Source organism: Cervus elaphus, chromosome 11, assembly GCF_910594005.1.
Source record: "Cervus elaphus chromosome 11, mCerEla1.1, whole genome shotgun sequence".
Lineage (NCBI taxonomy): Eukaryota > Metazoa > Chordata > Mammalia > Artiodactyla > Cervidae > Cervus > Cervus elaphus.
In genome coordinates this window covers 84,286,794-84,311,136 of record NC_057825.1, presented here as the reverse complement: position 1 = coordinate 84,311,136, position 24,343 = coordinate 84,286,794, and the positions used below count along the sequence as shown (strand labels likewise).

Here is a 24,343-nt window from a genome sequence, read left to right as displayed (position 1 = left end):
CAGAAGTAAGTCTCAAGGTTACAAAGGACATTCAATAAAGGGCTGTTACCATTTAATTAAAATAAACAACAGCAGTGTTAAGTACGTCAAAAATGCCTCCATGTAATCCACCATTTCTAGATTGGAAGGACCCGAACTTTCAAATTCAAAGTGAAGAAGCTGGTGAAGGTTCTGTGAGTCTGAAATTATTTTGTAATCGATCCACCACATCTTAATGAAGGTGTTAATAGTTCTGTAAAAGGCCCTTCTCAGAATGGAAATTTTGACGGGAGCCCATTTATAAGCAGGAAAATGATTAAGTGTTACAGTATTCACTTTATTGTTCCCCTCACCGCTGACAAAGTGCCAAAGTAACAAGGCAAGGACGGGAGAAGGGGTTTACCGAGTTCAGGGCCTCGGTCACACGGTTTACCCTGAGAACACTCACGACGGCCTCGTGACTGCTTCCTTCCTTGGCATGAGTACGTACTAAAGTTTCAAAGTCAGTCATTCTCTGGAAATTTTTCTCAGGCGAAAACAGGAGCAACAAAGTGTAAACAAGACATAGATTTTTTTTTTTTTTTTAATCTGTAAAAATCTAAAAGACAAAGAAATGAGCCAAGCCCTCCAGGCCCATCCATATCACCCTGCACAGCTCAGAACTGGAGAACCCAGGGCCACAGGAGCCCACCTCTGTACAACCTGTACATCTGCCCTCCAACGCACATGGGTTCTGTGAGCCGAGGCCTCTGCTGAGCTTTTGTTTACCCGTTTAAGAAAGGGCAGCAATACAGCTCAAGAATCCATCTGCAATGCTAGAGATGTGGGTTTGATCCCTGGGTCTGGGAAGATCCCCTGAAAGAGGAAAGAGTAAGCCTCTCCAGTACTCTTGCCTGGAGAATCCCATGGACAGAGGAGCCTAGCAGGCTACAGTCCACGGAGCCACAAGAGAGGCCGCATGACTGAGCACATCACAGCACAATAATATCTACTTTACAGGGTTGTTGTGAGGAGTAAATAAAATACTCCATGGGAAGCACTTAGCGTGTTCAGCAAATATTAATGTTCAAAAATGTTTGGGCTGTTTCCCCTTTCAAGGCTAGAACAATTTAGGAAAAAAAAAAAAGGCTAGAACAACATATGGGAAATAACTCCCAAAGAGAAATAACCATACATTTCTTTCTTTCTACTAGTCTCCCAAACAGTAAACAAGAGTATTTCAAGTTCTCCTCATATAAATAAAATGGCAACAGAAATAACCACCCTGATTATAGTCTCCAGCTTAAAAAGGACTGAAGACAACACAAAGAACAGATACTACTGTCTGAGACTGAATCAGCCAGAAAACTTGAACAGAAAACAAGTAACACTTTTACGTAATTCAAGGTCTTTCTGAACAATAAAAACAGCTAGATGCCACCACATAAACTGAAAAGCAACACGGAATCAGATACAGCACTGTGGTCTGTTAATTCTTTTCCAGAGTCTTAAACCAGCTCATTCTCCCCACAGTATATCACCAGCTTAACTCATTTCACAGAAAGCAGGATCCAAGACAGAGAAAAAGCAAACTAACCCAGAGGTCAGGAAATTCAGACTATTCCTGCTACCAAATTTTCTTAGCTTTTCTCTTAAGCTGACACCTCACCTGACACCCAGTGGCACAGACCTCTATATCAGGAAAGCCTTAAAAATCTAAATATCAAAGCTCAATAACAGGAAAAAAGTTTGGGAGAAGCAATTATGAAATGCTTTTCACCTATTTCTGACTCTTATTCTAATCCATGCTCTAACTCCATTAATATTCTTTATACTCAAAGTTCAGAAGAAAGTGAAATTAAAACATAATTACTGTTCTTTATAAATCACATCATTTGTAGTAGCTTAAGTGACATGATTTTCAAATATTAATTTACAGAACAGTAGTTAATTTTTTAGTTCAAATTCTCAAAAAAATCAAAATGCAAGACACGAGAAAAGCATAGAATTGAAAGCAACAGTTAAATGTTTAAAAAAAAAAAAAGTAAGAATATGCAAATGATTAGTAAGCTATTACCTAAGATGTAAAAATTGATCTTGCTTGTTTTGACACTTCCTCAAATCAAATAATTTTAATGTGATTATAAATCAGTTATAAATGCAAACTCTACCCAAAAATAATTTTTTAAAGATCCAAGTTAGAAAATGAGTTACACCAAAGCAGATAAATATTTAAATATATTTTAAATATTGAACTACTATTTTATAAATTCACTCTCAAAGCAGAAAGATGGGATATGAATAGGAGTAAATGGACTAGCATCAATTTAATTGCTTGTATTTGAAGATCTTTTAAAAATTTTATGTAATTTAATCTTAATATGGTAATTAAGTATTGGCAAGCATTTTCAAAGCTACTAAGCTAGAGTAAAATAATTAACCCTGGCAGATTTATGAACTCTTTTCTGATACTTCTGGATACTCTAAATATATAGTAAGTTCACAGTTTCCTGGCATATTATGGCTTTTACTTGAATTTGCATTATGTTAACAATCAAAACCTCTCCAAGACATAAAGGGGTCAAGAACAGAATCCTGAGAAAAGCATGATCCAAAAGGATATATGCACCCCAATGTTCACTGTGGTACTGTTTACAACAGCCAGGGCATGTAAGCAACGTAAATGTCCATCGACAGAGGAATGGATAAAGAAGATGTAGTACAATGGAATATTACTCAGCCGTTAAAAAGACTGAAATAATGCCATCTGCAGCAACATGGATGGACCAAGACTGTCATACTGACATTTAGAAGTGACTTCATTCACACGCATTGGGGTGCATATATCCTTTTGGATCACATTTATATAAATGAACTTACCTAGCAAACAAAAATCAGACTCACGGAACAAGCTTATGGTTGCCAGGGCAAAGGATGGGGGGAAGGGACAGTTAGGGAGTTTAAGATGGACATGTATACACTGCTATATTTAAAATGGATAACCAACAAAGACTTATTGTATAGCTCAAGGAACTCTGCTCAATTTCATATGGCAGCCTGGATAAGGGGGGAATTTAGGGGAGAATGGAAACATGTGTATGTATGACTGAATCCCTTCACAGTTCACCTGAAACTATCACAACATTGTTTATTAATCAGCTATACTCCAATACAAAATAAAAAGTTTAAAATAATTAAAAATGAACAGACTCCTGATTTTTACTACAGTAACTGCTAAATCATGAGAGTTCACTATTACAGACACCAAAAAACCACCACAGGAAACAAACAGTACATAATAGTAAGATAGCGAAAACTATCTCTAGATAACATTTCTCCAGGCAATAAAAGTGAAAGAAAAAGTCTCTTAGTTGCGTCCGACTCTTTGTGACCCCATAGGCTATATGGTCCATGGAATTCTCTAGGCCAGAATACTGGAATGGGTAGCAGTTCCCTTCTCCAGGAGATCTTCCCGACCCAGGGATCGAACCCAAGCCTCCCACATTGTAGAAGGATTCTTTACCAGCCAAGCCACCAGGGAATACTGCCCTCCAAAATACAAATTTGTTCCATATCTAAAATAGTTTTTAATTCATAGGTGTGAATTATTAAAATAATAAACATGACATGACTAAGTTTCTCTCCACCCTATAATGACTTTCCATTTTATGCCTAATGCTAATTTTTAGGAATATTCTTTGCAATATATAAATGCAGAGAAGTACTATAAAATATCACCAACAAACTATTGTTGAAAATGTGTTAATATTTACATTCAAGTGTGTGTATAGAGCTGACTTTATCCTCTCAACTACCATTACTTGGAGAAGAAACAGCCCTTTCACGCCTTCTCTACTACTCTCTTTTAACTACCTTTTATCACTGTGTATAAACACAGTGTGCTCAACGAACTGTCAGTATTTTTTTTTTCATTTGTCCCCTAGTCTGGAGACAACTGGTTTACTTGCTGGCTCTCTTCACTTAGTTAATGGGAAACTGGGATCAAACCAGTCAATCTTAAAGGAAAATCAACCCTGAATATTCATTGGAAGGACTGATACTGAAGCTGAAGCTCCTACACTTTGGCCACCTGATGTGAAAAGCCGACTCACTGGAAAAGACCCTGATGCTGGGAAAGATTGAGGGCAGGAGGAGAAGGGGAAGACAGAGGATGAGATGGTTGGATGGCATCACTGACTCAGTGGATATAAGTTTGAGCAAACTCTGAGAAACAGTGAAGGACAGGGAAGCCTGGTGTGCTGCAGCCCCTGGGGTCACAGAGTCGGACACAACTAAGCAACTGAACAACAACTGAGAATCTGACACACGCAGCACAAAGGTCTGTTACTAGGTGGGGACCCACGGCAAGTGACTTGGAGATGGGCAGTATCACCATCTGTGGGCATAACTCAGGCTGCTGGAGGGGCCCTGAGGAAAGGAATAACTCAACACACTCTGAGATATTTAAGCCTATGTTTTACAGTAAATTTTAGTCACAATACAGTGATCTTTTATCTACACAAACTCACTTAAAAGGAGCTTACATTTTTTTTCTTCTAATTTTTAATTTTATCAAATTTCAGTCTAAATCAGGGGTTGGCAAACTTTTCCATAAAGGGCTAGATAGTATATATTTTGGATTTGCAGCCCATACAGTCTCTGTCACAACTATTCAACTCTGTACTTATAACACCAAAGAAGTCATAGACCACGTGTAAATGAGAGAACATAGATGTGTTCCAATAAAACTTTATTTATAAAACAGGCAGAGGGTTGATTTGGCCCTCAGCCAATAGTTTGCTTTGCCAATCTCTGGGCTAAATTACCTTAGCAAATGTAAAATTTTAAAATTCCAAATTAAAAAGGAACAACAGAAACACGGGTCCTTGTTATTTAAAGAGCACCAAATTCAAGTAGTTATGCCAGAACAATTCCTTCTAGGCTTTATTGCTTGCACAAATTAGAAAAACTTCAGAATAATATAATAGTAGCTGTCTGATAAAAGTGAAAGAGGAGAGTGAAAAAGTTGGCTTAAAGCTCAACATTCAGAAAACTAAGATCATAACATCTGGTCCCATCACTTCATGGCAAATAGATGGGGAAACAGTGGAAACAGTGTTAGACTTTATTTTTGGGGGCTCCAAAACCACTGCAGATGGTGATTGCAGCCATAAAATTAAAAGACGCTTACTCCTTGGAAGGAAAGTTATGACCAACCTAGATAGCATATTAAAAAGCAGAGACATTACTTTGCCAACAAAGGTCCATCTAGTCAAGGCTATGGTTTTTCCAGTGGTCATGTATGGATATGAGAGTTGGACTGTGAAGAAAGCTGAGTCCCGAAAAATTGATGCTTTTGAACTGTGGTGTTGGAGAAGACTCTTGAGAATCCCTTGGACTGCAAGGAGATCCAACCAGTCTATCCTAAAGGAGATCAGTCCTGGGTGTCCATTGGAAGGACTGATGCTGAAGCTGAAACTCCAATACTTTGGCCACCTCATGCGAAGAGTTGACTCATTGGAAAAGACCCTGATTCTGGGAGGGATTGGGGGCAGGAGGAGAAGGGGATGACAGAGGATGAGATAGCTGGATGGCATCACCAACTCAATGGACATGAGTTTAAGTAAACTCCAGGAGTTGGTGATGGACAGGGCGGCTTGGCGTGCTGCGATTCATGGGGTCACAAAGAGTTGGACACGACTGAGCGACTGAACTGAAATTAAAATAAATTTCTCTTAAAGTCAGTTTTGGTCAAGATTAAATGAAAAACTAATACTGGGGCATTTCTGCATGTAAAAGAGAAATAAAATCGATTGACTGTTAGTCAAAATATGAGCTAAGTGAGTCATACAGACAGATGGAGCAATGCATCTGTGAAAGAAAAATATACACAAAAAAGAGTATCTATCATCCAAGCCCTAGCTCCTCCTCAACCTTAAGCAATTTTCTCTCCAACACCAAAAGCAGTAAATTAGGGTAATGTGATTCCTTTTACAATGGAATCACTGATTACTAATATCCCAGAAACTTTCAGAATAAACTTCTTTGGGACAGACTAAAGCAATTACATTGGGTTGGGCAAAGAGTCTGTCTTACAGAAAACCCTGAATGAACTCTCTGGACAACCCAATACATTTTTGCTGGTGGTGAGAGCAACACACTAGAACTCTCAAAAGTTCAATGTAATATGGACAACAGAAAAGATACTATATACATTCCCATCTTCTCAGTCCCCTAGACTTTGAATAAGAAACCTTACACATGACTTGTAATTGACAAACACTGGATTCTGAAGGAGGAAGAACATCCATTTTAGGCAGGTAAACACTAATGTCTTTACAACTTCAGACACCTCCAGATGACAACCGCTACTAAATTACTTTAATCTCTTATATTACTAATGTAAAGACAGCTGGTGTACTTCAACCTGTTCTTGTACTCCTGTAAACAGCCACTGAAATTCAATGACCTGTGAATCTACTTGATACAAGCAGAAGACTGGCCCCCCAAAAATCCCTGACAGAACAATAATTCAAAGCACAAATCCAAATCCTGAGATTCCATCCTCTTTATTGTGAAGTTTCAACTTAACAAATATTTATTAAGTGACAAATTAGGTGCATTGCTAGGGAAACAATGTGAGTGAGTCTTCACAAAGACTGCACTCCTTCCTAACAAAAGACTTAAGCAACTGATTACCCCAGAGTATGGTACTAGGACAGCAGAAGTATGTGTACCCTCAACTCAAATGGGACACAAGAGGCAACTTACAAAGGAATACAAACAGTCAATAAATCAAACCATTATTTGCCTACTGGATCAGTATATATGAGAAGGCTAATAACCATCATACGGTTGGGGTTTGAGGAAATGGCCACTCAACTTATGCTGTTACTGGGTAACACTTACGTAGGACAATTTGAAAAGATGGTTGCTTAAAACTGTGTATTTTTGACCTAAAAATTGCACTCGTTTTGGTGAATGGGGAGACTATAGTTTCGCTATAGTCAATAGAAATATATAAGGAATAAGTTCACCTTTAGGAAAAACAGTGAGTTCAGTCTGATAAGATAAATTCCTGATGCCCACAAGATATTCAGGGAGAAATGTCTAGTAAACAGTTGGACATATAACAACTACCATTTACTCAGGATATATGCTACTCTTACACACATCATAATTTCACTTAATCCTTCCAAAATTCAAAGGGGTATGTACCCAGGGGCAGGATCAGGATTCAAACAGAGCTCTTAACCCAACGTTCTTAACCAATATGCTATTCAGCCTCAATGTTTGGTACCTGGAAGAAAGATCCAAGGCAGAAATACAGATTTGCAACAACAAAAAAAAATTTTTTTTTTTTACTATTTATTCATCAGAAATTTATTGAGGACCTAATGTGGGACCTAGGAATATATTAGATAAAGTTACATTTTCTATCCACAGGGAACCATAACAGAGACAGACATGAAAACAAAAAATTACAATATGGCATCACAGTACTAACAGCAACAGTTAAGAGGAATAATACTAACTCCAGAAGGAGAGGACTGTCAATTTTGCATTGGAGGAAGAGTCATCAAGTAAAGGTCTAAGAAAGGAAGACAATGCCTGACCATGATTTTGAATAATGAGTTAGAAAAAAAAAGAGAGAAGAAAAGAAATCTCCCAAGAGGACAGTGGAAGCAGTAAAGGAAGGAAGGTTACTCCAGAAAAAGGCAGTGGCATAAATGGTCACGCCACAGCCCAACACAACATAGTCAGTTCAAAGAAATGCCACCAAACCCATTAACAGTGCCCTTCAACCATTCCAATCTCTACTCCCCACTCCTGCTTTTCCAGATGTTGAATAGGATAAAGGAAATAAAATCTCTGACTCTATTAAATGATGCTCTAGAATTGATGCTTTTGAACTGAGGTGTTGGAGAAGACTCTTGAGAGTCCCTTGGACTGCAAGGAGATCCAACCAGTCCATCCTAAAGGAGATCAGTCCTGGGTGTTCATTGGAAGGCCTGATGTTGAAGCTGAAGCTCCAATACTTTGGCCACCTGATGCACAGAACTGACTCACTGGAAAAGACCCTGATGCGGGGAAAGATTGAAGGCAAGAGGAGAGGGGGACAACAGAGGATGAGATGGTTGGATGGCATCATCAACTCAATGGACATGAGTTTGAGCAAGCTTCAGGAGTTGGTGACGGACAGGGAAGGCTGGTGTGTTGCAGTCCATGGGGTTGCAAAGAGTCAGACACAACTGAGCAACTGAACTGAACTGACTCTATCAAATCTCATTAACCAAGAAGAAGATGTACTCTTCCAACATCTCCTCTAAACAGAGAGCTCAAGAGGGACAGGACAGCCTGCCCAGCCCACCAGAAGGAGCAAGAGACATGGTGACTACCACATCGGAAACAGCTCCCCACAGCACTGCCAGCAACTGCCTCAACCAAGCTTTTCCTCTTCTCGGTGGAATCTGTTACTACCTGAAGTTACAAGGTCTAGTCATGCTTTTCTGTGTGTAGTGCCTGTCTCCCTTGTTAGAATATAAGCTCCAAGAGGCCAGAGGCCTTATCTGTCTTATTCACCACTGTATCTTCAACAGCGCCTGGCACAAGAAAGATACTCTGCAAATGTTTACTGAAGGAATAGTTTTATCTTATTCAACATGTAACAGATTAACTTTAAAAACTAAATCAACATTTCACTTTCTGAAGATACTCAGAAATTTACTTAATATGTATGAATAGCATCTCTAAGCCCACTAATTTTTTTTTTCACTGTAGCAAATGTTTCAAACAAAGCATGCATCCAAAATGAAAACCTAAACTCTGCTCTGTCACACTCACATTTCACTACAGTCTCTCTGGACCAAAAGGAGCAAGTTGGCAATTACGGATAAAGTACTACAAATTGATGCTCTGTTTCAATGAAATGTGCTTAAGGGAAAATGGCAGGAAACCATTCCACATTTAATGAAGAAGTCCAAGTCTTTGATAGATATAAAACATATCTAAGGTAAAAAGAAAAAAAGTGGCCAATGTCATTAGAAAACAAGTAATGCATGATATCTATAAAAGGGTCACCAATCCCTGGTGAGTCAGTTGGTAAAGAATCCATCTACATTGCAGGAGACTGCCTGCAACGCAAGAGACGCAGGCTCGATCCCTGGATCAGGAAGATCCCCTAGAGAAGGAAATGACAATCCACTCCAGGGAAATATACTTGCTAGGGAAATCCCATGGACAGAGGAGCCCAGCGGGCTACAGTCCATGGGGTCACAAAAGAGCTGGACACGAATGAACAACTAAACCACCGAATGTGATAGCCAATCCACAGAGATCAGGCCTTGCCAAAACTGCATGTTATATAAAAGGGCTGGAAAGGCAGTATCCTGGAATCTGTTTCGCCACTGGCCATTTCACTTTAAAGTTCCTCTGGGCCACCGATCACTATTTTCAGAATCCTTGATAGGTTTCAGGCTCCTGGTGTCACAAATGGAATGGCTTTTTGCCATCCTTTTAAGCTTCACAATGATGGAGGGAACTAGTACCACAAGCTTAGTGATGCCATAATTAGCCTAATTAAAGGTTTTGACACAAATAGCAGATCAGGACTCAAGAAGTAACTTCACATGTCCAAATATTGGGGGGGGGCGGGAAATTACTATTCCTGTGAATCTATTTCAAGGCTAATAAAGGTTCAAATAAGACCTAAACGTTGCCTTGTCAAATCCATTTCTCAACATAAATAGCACGTAAAATCACACAATGAATCCACTCAAACCCTTTTTAAATGGGAGTTAGAAAAAGAAGCATTTAAACTACTCTAGGGATACATTTATTTTCCTCACCTAAATGTTAACACAAATAAATGGAGGAATTACATGCAATCCCTAAAATTAGATAAGCAGAAATTACCAACCATGCCATGACTTTTTAACTAAGCATTTTATTTAATCACACCTGCATAAAAGGACAATTTAAAGGGTACAATTTATTTTTTAATTTGAGATACAAAATACTGTTCCTAATATTTTAAAGCAAACTTTATCCAGGGCTGTATACTCAAACAAACGTTCTGGTTTGGGGAACGTCTTGGTGGGGATTTTTTGTTTGGTGGGTGCTGTTTTCTTCAGAGTTGTCTCTAGAAGTCACTAAACACTTTAACCAATATCACCATTTCTAACAAATATTTTGTTCCACATATCTGGCAACTTTTGCAAAATCTGTTTATAAACTATGTCTTTTCTGTGTACAAATAACATTAAACTAAGAAAATGTGCATATACTCATAGGCCAAAGACAGTATAATGAATGGGCTAAATAGTAAGATTCTTTTTGGTTTGTATTAACTCTCATTGGTGGTTCCACATCCCAGAACTGCCATGCTCTTTCCTGGATTCTATCAGAGTCTGATCAATGAGATCTATTTCTCTGATAAGCATCCTTTAGAAAGAATAAATCAGACTTAGTCAAAGACATAATTTTTATAACTGCAAGCCATAACAGCCAGTTTGATATAATTTGCATTATCATGTTATCACTATCGTGAATTTAAAAGGTACAATCCATTTAGAAAATGAATCCCTTTGTCCAACCATTCAAGTTTAAAATAAAACCAACACTTCTTCACATGCAAACATAAACGTGACAAGATACAAGGTCTCAACTTATCAAGGAAAAATGAAATGCTCATAAGACCAACAGGAAATGTATCTCAAATACTTAATAGTTAACGTTTACAATGAAGTTTAATCAAGTGAAATTAACAGCACCACTTATGGAAAATGAAAAGCAGAAAACAAAAAGCTTTGTACCAAAAGTCAAAGATTCAAATATCCTCAAGTTGTTTTCACCAGTCAGTAATAGTCTGGTCTGCCAAATACTAGGCCAAATGGGTGATGTCATGGAATTGCCTGCAACATCCTCTCATTCCAACTTCACTCATAAATCAGGAGAAAATGATTTAAATGTCAACCTCTGCTTTTAGGCTCCATATAGTTCAACTACCTCTAAAAGCACCCCATTTCTTACCATACAACTCACAAGGGCTAAGCAAAAACAAGAAAGCAGTATCATTCAGTTGCCCACCAGCCAAATATAAAAAACCCCTATTAACATTTTCATGTACTGAAATGGTCACCTGCTAAAGCTTTTCCTTCAAACATTCTCTTTTATTCCCCCTCTCTTCCTTCTCTTTACCTCCCTCCTCCTACACATTTCAGCACTGAGTTATCCAGATAACCACCATACCCTCGCCACAAGAAAACACCTTTTGGAAGGAGCAGAGTACACTGGTAGTCTAGAACACGACCCTTCAGCTCTCCGGTGAGGACCCCCCACGCCCTGCTCCTGCACATGTGGGTCCTGCCGCCTCTGCTGGCCTCACGAGGCCGCTTCCAGCGTGTCGCGCCGCCCACACACCACCACTTACCGTGCCGGGCATGTGGCTTCTCTCGTTCTTCCCGTTCTGAGAGCTGCCGTTCTTGAGTTTCTTTTTCTTTTTGGCTGTTTCTTTGTGCTCTTTCTGCTTGTTTTGCACTTCGATGAGAACAGAAATAAAGCTGTTCTTCACTTCTTTCTCAAACTCCAGTTCGTCTCGCAGGGCCAGCTGCTGCACCAGCTCTTCGGAGTACTCCTTGATGGCCGTCTCGATTTCTTCCAGCAGCTCATTTAATTCAGACACCGACAGCCTTTTCACCCCTGTGACAGAAAAGCAAAGCAGAGCGGACACTGAGACCGAAATGTTTCAAGGCAGCACAGCAAAGTGTTTCTCGCCAAAGAGGAAAAACATCATATTCTGAGCAATTAAACTGTTTGTAATTGTCTCAGACTCCTCAGACTCCTGGTGGGCAGGTCTGAGTAGAGGTAGGTGGGGGAAGTTGCTTCTCAAATGGCTGAGAAGTGTAACAAAATTTTTTACTCGTCTAAAATCAACAGTTCCATGAACAGTACTTCAGTCAAGACTTAAGAAGCTTGTGCAAGGAAAAGAACACGCAAGCAGAGAGTGAGTACGGGAAATCACTGTACTGAAAAGAAATCACAGACCATTGAGCAGGGCTCTGGGGCACTTCTGAAGACAGGAAAAGTCTATTTGAAAGAATTAAGCTAAATACATACTTAAACACACATGCCCCAGTGTGTGAATTTTACTGAGAATTGGAAAGATGAAGGGCAGACGATTCCCTGAAGACCCTTTTCAGGTTTTTCTCAGAACTTCCCTTTATTCTAAGGAAATACTAGAGAAATAGGACATCGTTGAAGCCTTAACCCCAGCACCTCAGAATATGACTATACTTGGAGATAGCATCTTTAAAGAGATAATGAAGTTAAAATTAAGCCATTAGGGTGGGTCCTAATCCAATGTGACTGATGCCCTTAAAAATGAGAAGATGAGGACACAGATACACCACAGGAAAGTCCACGTGAGGACAGAGGAAAAGGCCTCAGAAGAAATCAGACCTGCTAACACCTCAGTCTCAGACTTCTAGCCTCCAGAACTAGCAAGAAGCAAATTTCTGTGGTTTAGGCCACCCAGCCCATGGTATTTTGCTACAGCAGCCCAAGCAGACAAATACAGGATTCAAAGGTAAATATGACACTGTCCCTAAGCAAACAAACAAATGCCCTGAGTACCACCGGGGGGAGTGAGGAGGGGAAGAGTATGCGACCCAGCCTGTGAGAACCAGAGGTTCCCGAAGGTGGCCCCGCTATACGGCTGAGGTACACCAAGGCCCAGGCAGCACTAACTCAGGTGGAGCGTTCTTACTCTCTTCATAGCTGCTTGTGCTAGACCTCTTAAGAGTTTGAATTTCCTGCGAAAGCATTGAAAGCCGATCTGACTGGGTAGGCGTTTCATCATCTTCTGGGTCTGGTGATTCCTGCATCATTTCTTCAATTTCTTCAATCACCTTCCAAAATATACAAACCATTGTTAGTCAAATACACACAGGTAAAACGGTCCATCTGTAACACAATGCTCGTCTGCAGCAACCAGAGTAGAAGCCCCCCAATTCCATATTAACTAGCAGTGCGCAGGAGTCGGTGTTCTGAATAATCAAAGGTTTGTAAGAGTACACGAGGTTTATAAAAAAAAAAAATTACAATATACTAAACACAAAAGTAAACAGCACATGATTGAAGACACTCAGCCCACATGAGTTGGCCCTATCAGATCTTGTAATCTCTTGAGAGGTGCTGCTAAAAATACGTGCATAGGACCTCCCTGGTGGTTCTGTGGTTAAGAATCTACCTGCCAATGCAAAGGACATGTGTTCAATCCCTGGTCTGGGAAGATCCCACGTGATGAGGGGCCACCGAGCCCATACGCCACCACTTCTGAGCCTGAACTCCAGAGTCTGTGATCCTCAGCAAGAGAAGTCAGCACAACGGGCAGCCCGAGTGCCATAGCCTGGGAGTAACCCCCACTCGCCACAGCTAGAGAAGGTCAGCACAGCAACGAAGACCCAGGGCAGCCACGGGTAAGGAAATATTAAACACACACACACGCATAATCTGCTTGAGACATGCCAGAACTGGATCACAGTTATAGTGAAAAGAAAGCCAAGTGACAGAGAATTTACCGTATGCCACATCCAGCTACTCAATCTAAAGCTATTTAATAAAACTGACATAAAATTTATGAAATGCAACAATGTAAAAACCTTTACACATAAAGCAAGAAACTCTGGTTTTGGCAGGAAAGTTTTCCTTTAGCAACAGAAAAATAATTTCATATATTTAATTCAAGGGAAGATAAAGGGATATTTAGGGACTTCTCTGATGGCCTAGTGGTTAGGACTCCATGCTTCCACTGCAAGGGGCAAGGGTTCAATCCCTGGTGAAGGAGCTAAGATCCTACATGCCACGTGGCCAAAAAAAAAAGTTTGCCATTAAAAACAAAAAACAAAAAAAAGCAAACTTATGGTTACCAGGAGGAAGGGGAGGTAGGATAAATTAATAGTATGGAATTAACAGATGCACACTATCATATATATAAACAAGATAAAGATTCACTGTATAGCACAGGGAACTATATTCAATATATATATACACTATAATAAGTTATAACAAATCTAAACAATAAAGATATATACATTATGTATAAACAAATCACTCTGCTGTATATCTGAAACTAGCACAATACTGTAAATCAACCAGACTTCAATAAAAATAACTTTAAAAAAAATAGACTTAAGAGTTTCAAAAAAACACTATTAGGGAAAAAGTACAATATGAAGCAAGTTTAACCCTTTCAGCACCATGGAAAAATAGAAGCAAACCTGAAGGAGTGGGGATTACACTAATTTAGTAAGAAGAGTTTCCAAAACAGGCATTTCTAAACACAAAAACAAAAAAAACCAACACAAAAAAAATAAACACAAAAACAAGACACTGAAAGAGCCAAAGAATCTGTTTCTGTCAGTCAAAAGCAGGGACAGCTTGGTTTTCAGGCACAGAACCGAGCAGGCGATGAACTCTCAGGGTCACACCTCTCCCCAGAGTATCAAGGTCTTCCTGCACTCAGTCGTCTGACTTACCATCCTGCTTTTTAGGCACCACACTCCCTTCAAGCCTAGGATGATCCAACCACAAATATGATGAAGGAGCGTCAAGATGACACATGTTTAATGTACCCCTCCCAATCTTGTCATCATACATCTCTTTACTGATCTCATCTTTCCAACCTAAAAATACAGAACTCACAGTTTCAGTAGGCGTGGAACATGATTTCAGGAAGAAGTTCTTGCACCACAGTTTGACAATACAGCAGAAGTGGGAGGAGTATTCAGAAAATGAGAAAGCTGATTCAACAGGTTTTAAGTGAATACAGGGTTGACATCATTAGAGCATTCCACAGGAATAATGCTCACTTCTTTCCTGGGTGTACAATAAGGACTTCTAGTAAGTGCTAATGACTTTTCCATAGGTTTTAGAGAAACTAGGTAATTTCTGCACAGATGTAGTTTTCCCATGTCTGCTCAAATCTAACGAAAGAGGAAAAATTATAGTATTTTTTCTGATTCCAGTGGAAGCAACAGCCTTCTTTTAAAGTAACCTGCTGTACTGTTTTAACAAAGCTTATCTTGGAAAACTGCATATATTGAAAGATGTTCCCAACTAACATAATCCATCTGCTTCAGATTACGCATACTTTCTTCTTTCCTCAGAAGCTGTTAAGCCTATATTACCAGAAAACATAGGGAAAATAAGTCAGTTTCAACAACCTGTCACTTAATGGCCACACTAAGAAATGGTTTTGCAGCCGAGGTTCCCTTTCCTTGATGGAGGGGACTCTCCTTTGTACCTGGTCTGCAGTGAAGAGGGGCTCGTCGTTGACGCAGGAGACGATGATTGAGTGCATATCCAGCTGTTCTCTCAGCTCCTCATCATCTGAGGTATCAAAGAGCAAGCTGTCACTCATCTAAAGACAAAAACAACCCACTGTTAAAAGCAGGGCCTTCTGATCACAACAAAGTCAAAGTGTCTGGGTCCAGAGGGCTGCCAAGGGAAGCATCTGCTGAGAGGTTCAAAAGGCAGACCTCGTTCCAGTTACTGGGCACCAGGCAGTATGTGAGGTACATTGCGCAGCCACCTCAGACAGCAAGGAGAGGAAGGCAGAACAAACATGAAGCTGCTAGGGCGCTGCATACATTCCCTTTTGCCCTAACCGACATACACTTTGTTGTTTATTTCATGGGGAAGAGGGTCCAGGAAGTATGAAAATATCTGGTATTCTACAGCAATTTGTAGAGAATTACAGCAAATGGGGGTGGGGGACAGACAGGGTTAGTAGCAAATGTTATTTAATTAATGATCTAATAGGAAGATTGGTATATGTCAAAATTCCACAGAAGACAAAATTTGTTACTTGCAGACTAACTTCTAATACAGTGAAAGACAAGCAATCAAATTCTTGGCAGAAGGGAATCGTCTACAAGGGTCATACTTAGCCCTTCCAGTAGAACACTGACCTTTATGGACTACATCAAAGGATACCCTTGACTTTCGATTTCCTAGTGGCCTAACACACTAGCAGATACTAGCAGGAGCTAGAAGGTGGGGCAGGGGTGGGGGGAGAAGTCTGGGCATATATTCTGCTATCTGTCCCCTCCAGACTCCAAAGGCTGCAGCACCTGTCGAGCTGACCTCGCCTGCATGGCTTCTCTCCACAGGTCCTGGTAGCTTGTTCCCCTCCTGACCTCTCTTCATGCCTAAGACTCATGCTAAAGAGCTGCTTGCTGTTGGCATCCCCAGGGTATCTCACCATGTCTAGCTCATACGGTGTCCTCTAACCTGCCCGTGCTAATATCAACAGTTCCTATAATAATGGCCTCGAGTTTACTAACTGTAAAGGCCTAACGTGGAAAACCCAGCAGCTTAAAATGGACAAGCGATCATCTAGCTATCCTCTATCCATCATGACATGACCATCCAGACGATGAATAAAACTGAAATTAGAACTCTATTCGTCAGACAGAGTGGAAACTGAGTTCTCAGGGAAGAGATGGGCAAGGAATTACGTAAGAAGCAACTGTGTATTTTTTATTATTATTTACTTTTGGCTACCCTGGGTCTTCATGGCTGCACACAGGCTTTCTCCAGTTGCAGCGAGCAGGGACTGCTCTCTAGTTGCGGTGTGTGGGCTTCTCAAGGCTGTGGCTTCTCTTGTTACAGAGCACAAGCTCTAGAGAGAGGGCTACCATAGTTGCGGAGAATGGGCTCAGCTGGTCCACAGCATGTGGAATCTTCCCAGACCAGGGATCAAACCTGTGGCCATTGCATTGGCAGGCAGATTCTTAACCATTGGACCACCAGGGAAGTCCATGATCATGTATTTCTAACAGACAGTATATGATTTAAAAAGATAGTATTTTACTTGGGAAAATCATTTACATATATATATACACATAAGTATACACATATGCATATATATATAATTGTATATATGTGTGTATATAAATATACTATATATATATAAAATTGAAGACACAATTGGATGGATGTAGGTCCCTACTACCTTGATAGTTTCTCACAGGTCTCACATTTAATGGAAAACACGCACCACAGAGTAAACAAAAAAAACCTGCTGGTGAGAAATCCCAGGGAAAAAAACCCCAGTGCGCGGCCTCTGACAACATCAGGCCGGGGGAGGAGCCACAGCAGCCCTCCCGCCCTATCTACCACCACAAACAGCGAGGCCGCGCTGCACCGAAGTGAGGACACACCTCCTCGTCAGATTTCTCATTGAACCATCAGGCTGGGACGTTCTCAGAGAATTTACCTCTCATGTAACCTTTCTCAGAAAGCTACTCCAGAACATGCTCCATTAAAACCAGGAGGAAAACCAAAAAGGAAGCAGACACTGGATCTATCCCAAGAAAGAGGTGGAGGGGATTCTTGTAACAACAGGAAGTAAAGATCCCAGAATGATGGCTACAGAGCTAAACTAGACAGTAGCTGGTTCAGATTAGAATTGTTACTGCAGAAGGAATCAAGAAAAACACAGGGGAAAGAAAAGAGAGACTGACAGGTTGCCCAGTGTGTTTCATTTACTAAAGTGAGCTTTATGGCTCTACTGAGGTTGAATTAATGAGTTGATGATAACCTAAATTAACCACAAAAAGGCAATTATTATGACCCGAAGGAAAAAAATTACAAGAGTAAACGCCATCATAAAACGTACTTAAATGTTTAAATGTGAACATTTAAATAGTCAATGCAAATGATGAAGATGCAACGAAATATTCTGACATAATTATATTGGGACAATGAGGGAAAACCAAAGTTTTTGTGAGGGTTATGGTTGGAGAGACGGATGACTCAGAGACTGCTAAACCCTCATCCTCTGGGTTGAAAGTCAATGAATAAAGTCTAAAGTTGAAGAATAAAATTAAGTAAAATGACAGGAGAATGTTATCTGCTAGAAGAAACAGTTGAAGTAGCTGAAAGTGGTTGCTACAGGTAAGTGGAAGTCAAGGATGATAAGGTAAGTAGGGGAGAGACTGCTTTTTCATGTTAAGTTCTGTAGCTTTAGTTTACTTTTATTAAACTAAGTTACCCTGTTAATAAGAAAGGAGAAAGGTCGAGAGATCTGGCTCTTGATGAGAAAGGATGTTTAATTTCAAGAATGTAGAAGCAGAGACGAAACGGGCCACATAAGGATGGATGATGACGTAGAGTAACCCTAAGAATTACACTCACTGACCCTAAAACTTCAGCACTCTCCTCCCCTCAAATTACAGTTCTGTGCTGTAACTTGAGGACCACAGTTCTGTCTTATTTTTTTCCCTTAATAGACAAGTGAAAGTTTTAAAATTACTCCTAAGGAACACATTTATTATCTTCTATTTCTACTCTTGAACATACAAAGATGCATTCAATAAAGTCCCGGTTTCTAAAGAAACACGCATGGTAGGAGGAAGAATATGGCTCAGGAGATGTTCCTAAGGCAAAACAATTCAGAAGCATCCTATCACTTAAGCATGATCAAGAACGGCACTGGATTTAGAACAGGTTTGCAGCTACTGCCAAAACACATGAGTGATACCAATAAGCCATTAGAATAAATTTCCATGACAACAGAAATAATAATCCCAGACCATCTTTCCAGAGAGGGAGCCAAGCCCATTCCCCACAGAGATGGCATATGCTAAGGGCTGGAATCCCTTTCGGGCTTTGAAAACTAACCTTGGCTGTCATGGGTATCATTCTTCACGCTCCCATTAGGCATCAATGTGCCTTGTCTTTGCCAAGCATTCCCATCACTCCTTTCTGTGCCAGGTTTAGATACAGAGCCGTGGTTCTGTTTTCCTGTACGAAACAGAAGCTGCCTCAAATGGAAAAAATGTGCCCCTATAAGAATTTGGAACGTACCAGTTGCCTTCCTCTAGAAAAGACCTATCACATTTAGAAGTGTCCCATCTTGAACATCAATTTAAAAAAAAAAATTAAAAACTGAAAGCTAGGGAGCTGTAGTTTCCTGTTTGTCTCATCCGAATGCAAAATAAATCTCTTCCCCTTTGTCAAAAAAAATTTCATACAAACCCTGTTTTACAGTTAAAATAATCTAAAAAATGGTTTCAAAAGATAAGTTTTGCATAATTCAGTTATGGAAATAATAGGGGACACAGTTGGCAACTTCCCAGGTTAAAAAAATTAATTATATGCTACCTAATAGAATAACATGGTTCCTTCCTGCATAGTGCCTTGCTGTGCATTTGTTCTTCAGGAAATTAACATGTGCTACTCATTCCCAAGACCTAGACATCTCATCTTAGTTGTATTCATCACCTGTGTAATCATGTGAAGATAGACAGATGTTAAGACTTCCCTGGTGGTCCAATGGTTAAGAATCTGACTGCCAGCGCAGAAGACACAGGTTCAATCCTTGGTCCGGGAAGATGCAACATGCCATGGGGCAACTAAGCCCAAGGGTCCTAGGGCCTGTGTTCCGCAACAAGAAAAGCCACCGCAATGAGAAGTCCTCGAGCTGCAACTAGAAAACAGTCCCCACTTGCTGCAACTAGAGAAAGCCTGCTGTCAGCAACAAAGACCCAGTGCAGACAAAAACAAATAAAATTAATTTTAAAAAAAGATACTCAGATGTGAGACAATCATTTGTCCATTTTAACCTACTGGGTTCTCCAGGTGAGCTTTTACAATGAGCATGAGTACTACATTCCAGGTCACTACTAATCACTATCTTTGGTTATGCCATTGCTCTGGCATCGAAAACAGTCAAAAGGCAGATAAAGGGAGTGACGTCCCAAGAGGTAACCAAAGAACAATATTCAGTAGAACTGGATTAGATGTCCTGTTCATGTGAATAAAGTACTTCTCTTTGAAACTAGGAAAAGATCTCCTCTACCATTTTTATCATGTCAAACAAAAAAGTACTCACTGGCTGGCTATTGTGGATACAGCACTATGTAGTAACATAAAAAACAGTTTTAAAAACTTTCCACCATGGTCTCTGACCCTATAGTCTTACTGATGAGATTATTCATTTGTTCACTCAACAAACACTTGTCTTAGTTCTCACTATGTGCCAGGCACCGTGATAGTTACTGAGAAGACACATACAAAGATATCTACCAGGAAGTTACAATCTAATGACAGATCCACAAACATAATTATTAAGAGACACCAATGATGATTTAAGACACAGATCAAGTGCTGTGAGAACCAGCACCCAGGAGACTTGGGGGTCAAGCTCTGCAGGACATGTAAGTCCTTTACGATTTTCACACCCCGACAAGTGTGACGATCCCCAGAGAGGAGTGCATTTTCCTTCCTTGCTGGGATTTAGTCTGTGGCTGAATGACCATCTGTCAGAGACGCTGTAAGTGGGGAATCCCCCCAAGTGAGAGGTTGGATTAAGTGTCCTTTAAAGTCCCTTCCAACTCTAAAATTATATAATTCCATGAGATCAGCAAAAGCTAAAACAGTAATAGGCAGCTTCAGAGAGGAAAGGAAACTTGAACTAAGCCCAGAATGATAGCTAAGATCCAAATAAACAGAAGTCAGAGGATAAGATATTTTGCTTTATTCCTGCCCCTAAATGTATGTCAGGTCAGCCTGCAAAACAGCTTAAGGAGATTAATAACTGGAACAAATAAATCCTGTATGTACTAGAATACAAAGAAATATAGTCAGAATCCTATATTTTACTAGAAATAGTAGGCAGCAAGCTTTTCTGAGTCACACTTTTAAGAAAATCATTTCAGAAAACATTAACAATGCTATTTAAAATACAGTCCTACTGCATTATACTCCCAGAAATTACACAAATACACTTAATGAAATAAGGAGCATGCCAAAAGACCTGGCATGAGTTAACACTGCTATTTGATGAAGAATTTAAATAGTCCGGCCCTGAAACTTCCATTTGGCCTCCTTTCTCATCAATGTTAAACCACACTGTGATTTTCCACTTAAAGCAGTTCTCTTCCCTTTTCTGTCTCCTTTGCTGTCCTTCCATCTGTGCTCACACTCCTTACTCAAGGTGTCTCCACTTCACAATTCCAAGACATACATAGCAGCCTCCAACAGTTAGCCAAGAACACATCAGAACACCAAGACTTAAATTGTCTTTTAAAGGTTCTCTGGTACTCAAACATGTTACATCCAGCATTAAATTCATCAGAAAGTTAACTCTCTGTAGATACTCTAGGATCCTCCATATATTAAATCAAAGCCTAAGGTTCTTACTGAGTATTCACAACGTATCAAAGCTATGTTATTTAAGCTAGGGAAAAAAAATGCTGATCATTGCTGTTCATACACAGGTGATGAAATTTTAGCTAAACATAAAAAGCTGAGGGTGTGCTAGGGAAGAACTAGAGGGAAATGTTAGCAAGTGGACAGTAGCAAAAAACCAAGATGGCAAAAGAAGACCACTTCACTTGCCATAAGCTTGGAAATAAGAAGCAACTCAATGAATTGCGGTTAGATAGAAACACTACTTTTTAGTTCCATTATCAGAATCAGTTATTCAGAAGCTACTGGTGCAAATCCTAACTTACCCCTTTTTCTGAGAGATTCAGAGTAAGCAAATGCAAGGTCCTAGTATGAGATGACTTCCAGTCTACAGGCATTACATTTCCGTAATTATCTGTCAGGGCATTCCAAATCCTTAAAAAAAAAAAAAAAACTACAATCAATGAAAGTTAACATTCTGTCTATCATTATTAAACAGGTATCTAGTACTACAGTGAAAGAGAGAACAAAAAATATCACAGCGAAAAAAAAAAAAACAAACAAAAACAGGAGGCCTACTGTTTCTCAGAAAAGCAACAACAAACCAGAGCCTCCTGAATAAGACTAAAGGAAAACCCAACCATCGGGCTGACAAGTCCTGAGGGAAGACAACATGGAATAGAAACCTCACAAAGTCAACGGCTAACATTTTCACTGTCTGGTGTGACAGGTATGACCTAAACCGTTTACACACATTCTAAGCAGTTTACTTACATTAGCCCATTCAATTCTTACAAGGAGTACCATGAAGAACCATTATTATCCGCATTTTACAGATTAGGAAATGAAAGCACAGGTAAGTTAAGTCGTGTTTCCCAAGCTAAAACAGGTAGTAAATACACTGTGCTTTATAAATATTTTTCTTTCGTAACTTCCAAACATATAGACTATTCCACAGAGTGAATAATCTCTCTTTAACCAATGAGAAAGAATTTCCAGGAGAAGGAATTCAGCCTCAAAATGAGACTAGCGCTTAATATCTAATTTATAGTGTAAGACTAAAATAAGATGAAAAGGGGAAGAAAGGGAGTTCACAATAAAATACACAGATTGTACCCAATGCAATTACTCTTCCTTGTTAACAAACAGAATTTGGGGGAGGCAACAGAGTAAAATGGAAAGAGCACTTGACTAAATTCAGAAAATAGACTCTTATCTCCATTCATCCTCAATCAGTCTCTGACCATGTACTTTAACTTCTGCAGGTATTAGCTGCTCTTTTTAAAACAAGAAGCTTGGATTAGGATGGCTGACATTTCTTCCAGCGCTATTACTCGAAGCATTCATTCAAATGAGTTATATTGATGAAAGTTCCAAACCACACCAAAAAAGGACTGCAAACCAATTTCATGGCCAAAGTTCAGTTTCAGTCCTAAAGTAATAACCAGCATTTTTTTTAAAGGCATTATATGAAAAAAAAGAATTCAGAAATATAAATGAAATTAAATTTAATTAGTGTAAGTAAAGTTAAACATTACACAAATAAGCTATTTAATGGTCAGAGATACACACATACAAGTCATTAAAAAAAAAAGGTAACATTTTTAACAAGTATCTAATTGTGAATAAGCCACTAAAAAATTGGGTGGGTTTTTTTCTAAGTGTGTAAGATACTAGGATACAAAAATAAGACCACTGGGATTATAAAAATAAGAATGCAAGCTTCAAAACAGAGAAACAACATACTGATTTAATGAACTGGAATTTGGTGCTAAAGAGAAGCAATGGGACCACAACTGCCAAAAACAGAAAATCCCCAAATGACATTTGGCTGTTGAATGCATATTAGCCTCCATGAATATGTGAACACAAAAATCTCAAGAAAACTGGCTCATTTACCCAGCAAATCTCTCATATGCATGGTTCATTCCTATCCTCCTCTCTGCTGGAATGCTCATTTCCTCTAATGCCAATATGCTCAAATTGGAAACACTGTGGGTTGCTAAACTTGCTGGCCCACCTCGTCCTGGGTAGAAAATTTTCAAATACTAAATGACTGACCATACACCTAACCCTGGTCAGGAACCACGAGAATATTCTAGTAGGTGAAGACGGTCCAGAGTTTTTGAGGTTTGTTTTGTCCGCTGTTTTTTCCTTCTTAATTGAGGCCATAATAAAAGGACAAGTGGGGCGGAAGATTTCATGTAGAATCATTGACTGTGGGTGAATTTGATCTCCCAAGAAAATGAAGGACAAGTCACAGTCCTCTATCTTCACCAAGGCCAGAACATTTGTGGTTGAAAGGACACAAGGCTGGATTAACTGAAAGATTTCTAGAATACTCCAATCAAGACAAAAACTGCCTTCATCCTTATCATAAAGCATTACAGCCAGTCATAAACAACTAGCAGGGCGGCTCTTTTCCAAAGGAGGTCAAAGTCTCACTGACATTCAGTCCCTCACTAGACCCTTCTAAAGTAAAACTTTAGCCAATAAGCACAATCTGTAGGTAACCAAAACTAAAACTGGGACTCAGAAAAGAATAAAGTGCACTAAGGCAGGGCCCTATCTGAGTGAAAGAATTCTCAACTCTCTCTAGTGAAAGGAACAGGAATGAACTCTATCAAGCAATGGAGAGCATGTTTATGCAACAGAACCGGGACCATGAGAGTGGTAGGCAACTCCTGCTTAGAAAAGATTGATTTCTTATGCATTCCCAAATCAAGCAACATGCAGTACCACCAATGTAATGTCTACAAAAAGTCATTATCAAGAGTAATAAAAGTTAAGTTTTGTATCAACCTAAGATTTAAGCAAAGGCTAAAATACACTCCTTTTCAGACAGTACAGGTGAATGAAAAATAGGGAATCTTATCTGTGTACAAACCACTAATTCGTTTTGATAAGCTACTCTTGATAAACCCAAATATATAATAAATGATTTTAAAATCCAGAGTATGTCCTGAGTCTAGTGATTCTGAGTATATAAATCTATGCATAACACTATCTTCTCTTTGGGAACAGACTGCTTAAAATGTCTTTTGCCACTGACTGCAGACTCAGTCGTGTCCAACTCTTTGTGATCCTATGGAGAGTAGCCCACCAGGCTCCTCTGTCCATGGGATTCTTCAGGCAAGAATACTGGAATGGGTTGCCATTTCCTACTCCAGGGGATCTTCCCAACACA

The 24,343-nt window shown here is 39.6% G+C and overlaps 1 protein-coding gene across 2 annotated transcripts in view; it reads right to left on the bottom strand.

Moving 5' to 3' along the window:
* FEZ2 (fasciculation and elongation protein zeta 2) overlaps positions 1-24,343 on the bottom strand; it is a 44,050-nt gene that overhangs the window by 17,723 nt on the left and 1,984 nt on the right. For both annotated transcript variants that reach the window (XM_043918250.1, XM_043918251.1), the window contains exons 2-5: positions 21,483-21,591; positions 15,263-15,379; positions 12,725-12,866; positions 11,390-11,658 (exon numbers count right to left, since the gene is read on the bottom strand). In XM_043918250.1, the coding sequence (XP_043774185.1) occupies positions 11,390-11,658; positions 12,725-12,866; positions 15,263-15,379; positions 21,483-21,591 (637 nt within the window). The remainder of the gene's footprint in view (positions 1-11,389; positions 11,659-12,724; positions 12,867-15,262; positions 15,380-21,482; positions 21,592-24,343) is intronic.